This window comes from Caloenas nicobarica, chromosome 29, assembly GCF_036013445.1.
Source record: "Caloenas nicobarica isolate bCalNic1 chromosome 29, bCalNic1.hap1, whole genome shotgun sequence".
NCBI classification, from domain to species: Eukaryota; Metazoa; Chordata; class Aves; order Columbiformes; family Columbidae; genus Caloenas; species Caloenas nicobarica.
The window spans coordinates 2,724,815-2,732,950 of record NC_088273.1 but is presented as its reverse complement, the minus strand read 5'-3'; the positions used below and the strand labels follow the sequence as shown (position 1 = coordinate 2,732,950).

Here is an 8,136-nt window from a genome sequence, read left to right as displayed (position 1 = left end):
ACTCAGCCATTTCCCTGGGAAGCCTGTTCCACTGCTTCACAAACTTTTCCATGAAGAAATCTTTCCTAATATCAATTCTGAACCTTCTCTGGCACAAGCTGAGACCATTTCCTCTCATGCTATCATTTGCTACTCATGAGAACACCAACATCCTCCATGCTACAACCTCTTTTCAGATACATGTTGAGAGCAAAAAGGTCTCCCCACAGCCTCCTTTTCTCCAGGCTAAACACTCCCGGGTCCCTCAGCTGCTCCTCAGAAGACTTGTGCTCCAGACCCTCAACAGCCTTGTACCCTTCTCTGCACTCACTCCAGCACCTCAAGGTCTTTCCTATAATGAGAGGCCCAAAACTGAACTGAGGATTCGAGTTGTGGCCTCACCAGCGCCAAGTACAAGGGGATGATCGCTGCCCCGGTTCTGCCCACTACACTATTCTTGATGCACACCAGGAGGCCATTGGCCTTTTTGGCCACCTGGGCACATGCTGGCTCATGTTCAGCTGCTGTTGATCAACACTCCCAGGTCTTTTCTGACAAGCAGCCTTCCAACCGCTCTTTCCTGAGCCTGTAGTGTTGCAGGGGGTTGTTATGACCCAAGTGCAGGCCATGGCACTTGGCCTTGTTAAAGTTCAGACAATTGGACTCAGCCTAATGAACCAGCAGCTCCACATCCCCCTGTTGACCCTTCCTGTCGTCTTGTCCAGCAGGTCAGCACTCCCACCCAACTTCGTGTCATCTGCAAACTTACTAACGGTGCACTCGATCCCCTCATCCAGATCATTGATAGAGAGATTGAACAGAACTGGCCCCAGTACTGAGCCCTGGGGAACACCACTCGTGATTGGCCACCAACTGGATTTGGCCCATTCACCACAACTCTTTGGACCCTCCTTGTGGTCCAGTGTCTGAGCAGATTAAACTAAGCTGGTTTCATCAAATTTATCTAATAGATTTCCATTCAAGGGTTTGAGTGGAGAAACGTTCCCCAGAGGAGCTGCTGTATTTACACTGGTGCATTTTATACCTCTGCTTCTGCCTTTTTTTTTTTTTTCTTCCTCTGTGTATTCTTCCTTGAAAGAGCTCCCCAACGAAAAGATTCATGGAATCCTACAATAACGCGGGTTGGAAGAGACCCCTGAACACCATCTCTGTCCCACTGACCTTTATTGCACCTCAAGGAATAGCTGATAGCATCTGTGCTCACTTGGGTTCATCTCACCACATGCACACAATGGACATGCACATGATGTCTATGTTTACAACGCATCTGTACAACGAAAACATGGACTTGTGACCTAGTATTTCATAGAATCCTAGAATGTCCTGAGCTGGGAGGGACCCACAAGCATCATTGAGTCCAACTCCTCTCCTTGCACAGGACAACTCCACATTTCATACCCTGTGTCTGAAGGCATTGTCCAGTCTGTTCTTGAACACTGTCAGGCTTGGGGCCGTACCCATCCATAACCTCCTCTTGGCCCAGGACCTGACCAGTTATAAATATCCTTGTTTTATGAATTTGATGACATCTATTTGCTACTAATGGAGAATGAGAGAAGGTAGAAACATTCTTCACAGGAAGTGCCATATTGATGTTCACACGTTTTAGATCTCCTCCTCTGCCTGTTTATTTTTTTTTCTTCTTCCTACATATGTTCAGTTTTCAAAAACCTCTCGAAGGTAAAGATTCATCGAATCCTAGAATAACTCAGATTTGAAGAGAGCCCTGAACATCATCTTGTCTGACTCCCCTGCTCAAGGCAGGGTCAACCAGGTGAGGTTACTCAAGGCTTCTGCCCAGCTTTGCATCATCCTTAAAAGAGATGCAAGTGCACTCGTCCCATCATACAGGGGGAGAAAAAGACATTCAACAGTGTTTGCCCAATGCTGGTCACTGAGAGATGTCACCAGTAACTGGTTGCACAGAAATATTTGTACCTTTCACATCATCTGTGCTCAATCATTCAGCCAAGTTCCCACCCAATGTCCACTTCTTCAGCCCAGACAGCACCCATCTGGCTATAAGGACACCATGGGAGACCAAGTCTGAGGCCTTGCAAAACTCCATGTACATGACATACCTTCCTTTTCCCTGCACATTTTGCTTCAGCAATCCCTTTCTTGTCCTTCAAGTGCTGGGAAATGGCCGCAGGAGGACGTGTCCAATCCCCTTCCCAGGGACAGAGGCAGGCTGACCAACCTGCAGTTCTCCCAATTCTTGTTCCTGCCATTCTTGAAGATGGCTTTGATGTCTGTGTTTTCCAAGGACACCAGAATCTCTCTGGTTTCTCTGGTGTTTTTGAGAGCATAATCTAGAATCACGGGCAAGTGTGACATAGCAGAAAGGAGCTCTTGCAATGGCCCTGTCCAAGGCAGCTGAGATCAGTTTCACTGATACAGTGGAGTGTGTGCCTGGAGTCATACACAGAAATGTCAGGGTTCTGTCAGGTGTCCACATCTGAGCTGGTCTCATGGACTCCTTATGCACCCAGGGATGCTCAGAGACAGAATCTGTCCCTCTTACACACAGAGGCAGGAGTCACAGTGTCCCTCTGGCCTCCTGTTGCCACTCCCAATGGATGGGACACACCTCAGCCCTGTGGTGTGTCACCCTGCTCTGCGCTCATCTGAGATGTTCCATGACATGAGGAATGGAAAGTTCAAGGAAGCATATCCCAGTGTACCACTCAGGTGATTTCCCATGGGGTGTTTCTCCCAACATGAAGTGACTTCAAGACCTTAACAGTGCCACAGGCCTTCATGGAACCCCAAGGAATAGTTGCTGGTGTTTGTGATCACTCGCGTTTGTGTCAACCTCACGTACATGAGATGTGTGCTTACATCTCATCTGTACAATCAAACATGGACTGCTGAACTACTCATTCAGTGTCCATTCATGGAGGGAAGAACAACCTCTGTGGGTGAAAGATGAGTGCTGGAAATGGTGGTTGTGAGGGGCCAGTGCATGATGATTGACCTGAGGGTCCTTCCGAAGGGGTGTCCAGTGCACAGGGGCACAGCCCAGCCCCTGCTCTGCTGGTCCTGCAGGTCTCTGGCAGGAGGCCTGGCTGTGAGAGGACACTGCTGTGTGCCCAGCCCTGTACACACGTACAGTTTAGCTGTCCGCTGGTGTTCCATCTGTGGGCCACTTTCTTGGGCAAGTTCTTGAGAAAAGCTTTGAAAGAAGGCCTAAACCTTCAGGCACTATCCTCAGAAGATCGCTCTTCATGGAAGGCTATTCTGAGGCCAGCTCTGTCACAGCAGTGCCCATTGCCTGTCCCTGCCTGCGCTCACAGGACTGACACACAGCAGGACGGTGACCAAGCTGCCAGAGCACTCAGGCCTTGCACCAACACAAGGGATGAGAAGGAGAGTGTGGGAGTGGAACGAGAACAGCTCTGGAAGACCAAGGGCTGCTGCTCCCTGGCAGTGTCACCATGCTGGACTCTGCTCCCCTCCACTGATGCAGACAGAAACTGTCCCTGCAGCTCCAAAAAGGCCTTAAAAGAAAAGCAGAGGAGAAAAAAAAAGCAAAATACTGCAGGGCCCATTTATTTTAATTTTTTTTTAAGGAGAGGAAGAGGGTCCTCATTTCCATAGACACTTGGTAAGAAAAAAAGGCAGACAGTGAATTACGAAATGGATGACAACATTATCACAAAATATCAGCAAAACAACAACAACAAAACAAGAATGGTTGAGCCTACGAGTTACACTATAACTGCTCTGCAGAGGATGAGAGTTTATTGCTGTTTGTTATTGAAAAAGTCCAGTTATCAGTTTCCACACTGAATCCTGGAGCTCCTGGTTCCTCATGCTGTAGATGAGGGGGTTCACTGCTGGAGGAACCACCGAGTACAGAACTGCCATGATCAGGTCCAGGGATATGGAGGAGATGGAGGGGGGTTTCAGGTAGGCAAACATGGCAGTGCTGACAAACAGAGAGACCACAGCCAGGTGAGGGAGGCATGTGGAAAAGGCTTTGTGCCGTCCCTGCTCAGAGGGGATCCTCAGCACAGCCCTGAAGATCTGCACATAGGATACCACGATGAAAACAAAACACCCGAAAGCTACCAAGAAACATATCACAATAAGCCCAGCTTTCCTGAAGTAGGAGTGTGAGCAGGAGAGCTTGAGGATCTGGGGGATTTCACAGAAGAACTGGTCCACAGCATTGCCCTTGCACAGTGGCAGTGAAAATGTATTGGCTGTGTGCAGGAGAGCATGAAGAAACCCAGTGGCCCAGGCAGCTGCTGCCATGTGGACACAAGCTCTGCTGCCCAGGAGGGTCCCGTAGTGCAGGGGTTTGCAGATGGCAACGTAGCGGTCGTAGGACATGATGGTGAGAAGATAAAATTCTGCTGAAGCTAAAAAGACTAACAGAAAGAGTTGTGAAGCACATCCTGCATAGCAAATTACCCTGGTATCCCACAGAGAGTTGGCCATGGATTTGGGGAGAGTGGTGGAGATGGAGCCCAGGTCGAGGAGGGAGAGGTTGAGGAGGAAGAAGTACATGGGGGTGTGGAGGTGCTGGTCACAGGCTATGGTGGTGATGATGAGGCCGTTGCCCAGGAGGGCAGCCAGGTAGATGGCCAGGAAGAGCCAGAAGTGCAAGAGCTGCAGCTCCCGTGTGTCTGCAAATGGCAGGAGGAGGAACTGGGTGATGGAGCTGCTGTTGGACATTTGTTGCTGATGATGGTGGGGCACTGTCACAGGAGCAAAAGACAGTGACAAATTAGGGAAGATTTCTCTGAGCAAAATCAAAGCCATTTCTCATACACCTTTACCCTGATACACACCCCCTTGTCCTTTTCCAGACGTTTCTTCAGCTCCGTGGCTGAGCCCTGGGTGGTGCTGGCTGGAGGTGCCGTGAGGAGCAGGACCTGTGCCCGCTGGCTGCCCAGGAGTCAGCCCTGCTCTGCAGCAGGGGTCATGGGAACGGGGGCAGGGGCCAGACCTGGGGTTCAGCTGTGTCAGATGGAACCATTCCTGCTGCAGAAGGGCCTGTCAGCATCTGCTCTCCCAGTGATAAGGAACCAGGATTACACAAGGCAGTTTGAGATTTTGGGGTTTTTACAGCTTCCTGCAATTGCCCTGGAGAATGTTCTTCTATCTCAGAAACCCTCAGCATTTCTGCTCCATGTCTGTGGGTCAGTGCAGATTAAGGGGACCTGCTCTGTCCCTCTGTCTTGCTCCAGCTGCCCTGGGCTGGCACCTTTCTGAGATGGAGGCTGATCACACTGCCACGTTACCCTGAACAGCCACCAGGCCCTGCTGAGAGCAGATGAACCCACCTCAGACCATGACATGTCTCATCCTTTCCTAAGGTCTCAGCACCCAACATTTAGCCCAGGACACACATGGCTCATTTCACAAATCCAACAGCAGTTTCTCTGTTGTAGCATCTCTGTGCTTCTCCATGGGGCTTAAGATAACACTAAGGTGTTATAGCACAGGTTTGCATCCTGGTGGAGAGCTCACAGCTTGGAATGAAAACCTCAAGGACATAAAGAAGTGTCGTAATGATGGCGTTTGATTAAGGGAGACTCAGCTCATGCCCCAGCCCCACAGACTGCTTTGCCCACACCCCACATGTCAGAGGAAAGCTGGGACAGGTGTTCCCATGGACACAGCTGCAGGAAAGGACCCACAAGATCAGGCTGTGACTCTGCAGCTGAAACTCCCATCCCCAGAGAGCCTGACAGCAAGAACAAGATCACACCAACAGTGACCCAGAGCAACAGAGCAAGAAGGAAAATGCAGTGAGGGTGGGTGTGAGAGAGGCCAGGGCAGAGGCAGCCGGGCACTCAGACAGTGTCACCCTTCCCCAGCTGTGCAGCCACCTCCCACACACCAGCATTGCCGGGCAGCTGCTCTCAGCCCCTGTGCTCTGCAGAGGGAACTGGAGCTCTGGCTGCACAGGAGCTGCTTCATGCCTTGGAGCCCCCGGCCCTGAGGGCAGAGGCTTTGCTGGGTGGGAGAGGAGGCGAGGGGGCTGCTCACAGGAGGGATCTGCACTGCAGGGGATCATACAGAGTTTTCTCTGTTCTCCCTCCCATAACAATTCTGGGTTTAGTTTCCTCACATTTCTGGTCATTTCCCTGCCGTCTGGAGATTCTCCCGCTGAGAAGTGTTTCCCTGTCCATGTCTTTTCCCTTTCAGTGCTCACGGACCCCATTCCACCCTCTATGCCCTCACCCTGGCCCTACAGAAACCTGCCTGTTTGCAGGGCACTGCCTGGGGGCATCTTCCTGTTTGCAGGTTGGGAAACAGGTCAGGTCAGATTAAGGCTGATGGGTCCAGCAAAGGTGATGCAGCTGCTGTCCAGAGGCAGAGGGGTGGTGAAGGGATGTTATGAGCTTTCTGGCAGACATACTGATCACTCAAAGTTGCAGTTCAGGAGTCTCAGTGACTTTTATAAGCATGAGGGCTCACTTTCATTTTATCCTTTCCTGCACCCCCCACCCCTTGGGATAGGAAACTGAAAAGACAGGGTCAGGAAAGCTCCTTATCTTTCTGGTAGTCCTCGCATTGATCTTGTCCTTAGGGCATGCCCTTGGAAAAATGCTGGGGGTGATCTGGAGCTGTGAGTAGCCCTGACCCACAGAGGACTCTCCACAGCAGAAGCACCTTTCCTGCCCTGATACTGGTTGCTCCTTCCCCCCACAGCTTCTCCCCACAGCACCATGGGGATCTCTCCGGGCAGGCTGAGTTCTGACCCTGGCAGGCGGCGGAGTCGCTGCCCCGGCACAGCCCTGGGGTGCAGGGACCCTGCTCTGCAGGACAGCCCTGGGCACCCCTGGGTGCTCCCCCCTGCACTCACCCTCAGCAGAAGGTGCCGTCATGCCCCATCCTTCTGACAGTGCAGCAGGGAAGCACTGCTCTGGAGCATGTTCTTCTCTACAACTGATACACTGTGAGAAAGACCTGACAGATCCTGTAAACTGTGAGATGTACCACCTTTAGGAGATCCCTCCAGGAAATGCAGCTGCGTTGTCCTCCAGACAAAGACTTACCATGTCAGGACTGTGAAGATTTGTCTCTCATCAAATCCTCAGCAACCTACCCCTCCACATTGCCTTTAATCTCTCTCTGCCTGGCTGCTCTCCCGTCAGCATCTCCAGGCAGAGCCCTCAGCCCTGCTACACTTAGCAGAGGAGCTGCTCCTGGGCAGAGCTGTCTCTCTGCAGCACTGCCGCTTGCCATGAGCTCCCTCTGTCCCAGGAGCCCAGCCCAGCTCAGCAGCACAGGAGCAGCCCATGATGTCCCTTTCTCTGTCCGCTCTGGGCTCCCCTGTGGTATTCCTGGGGCTCCAGGGGAACGTCCCATGAAACAGTGTGAAGTAATCCGTGCTGTTTCTTCTCTCACCTCTACAGAGACAATTCCTACCTGCAGTAGTATTTTTCATATTAGAATTTGGGCATGAGAATCATCTTCTCTTGTCCCATCATTAGACAGGACACCAGGAAGGTTACAGCAAAGATCTAAACTCTCCAAGCTAGAGAGAAGAATATCTCCAGTTGCGTGAGTTTCGGTATTTTATTCTGTGTTTGTAGTCCTTGGGTTAGAAAGACATTCAGCAATCTTCTGGCCATGTCATGTCTCTGCTCTGAAGCAAAGCCTTTGCACACATGGAGTCTTGCACACTTGGTACCAGGTTTCCTTCTGGCAGGTCAGAGTTTTCCTCGTGCCACAGCTGGGATGGTCCAGCGCAGATGTGAGGCAATGTCCTCAGCCAGGGACCTGACTGGGGGAGCTGGAGCTGTCAGTGTTGCAGATAGAGCTGTGACACAGATGGAATAAACTGCCAAGGCAGGGTGGCAGAAGTTAGTTCATCTGGTCTTGAAGGACAGCAGCCTCCAAGCACAGCAACAGTCCAGAACAAAACTCGGTCTAGACCTGTAACGCAATCCGAGGGCACCATAATCATCTGTTCCTACTTCAGGAACAGTTAAAGGAGAAACAAAGACACCGTGTGGCCACTGATGAATTTAATAAGAGAAAGAGTTGAGAATCTCTGTGTCCTCTTCTCCTCCCTCTTCACCAGCAAGGTCTCCCAGGCTTCTGTGACTGGAGGCAGGAATCTGGAGAACAACCAACCGTGAATGGGAATCAAGTCAGGGCTTGCTAGAACTA

At 51.2% G+C, this 8,136-nt stretch overlaps 1 protein-coding gene across 1 annotated transcript; it reads right to left on the bottom strand.

The window, feature by feature from the left end:
• Window positions 1-3,756: 3,756 nt before the first annotated feature.
• Window positions 3,757-4,683, bottom strand: LOC135999715 (olfactory receptor 14A16-like). Its single transcript, XM_065653272.1, has one exon. The coding sequence runs from the start codon at window positions 4,681-4,683 to the stop codon at window positions 3,757-3,759; it is 927 nt and encodes a 308-aa protein (XP_065509344.1).
• Window positions 4,684-8,136: the final 3,453 nt, after the last annotated feature.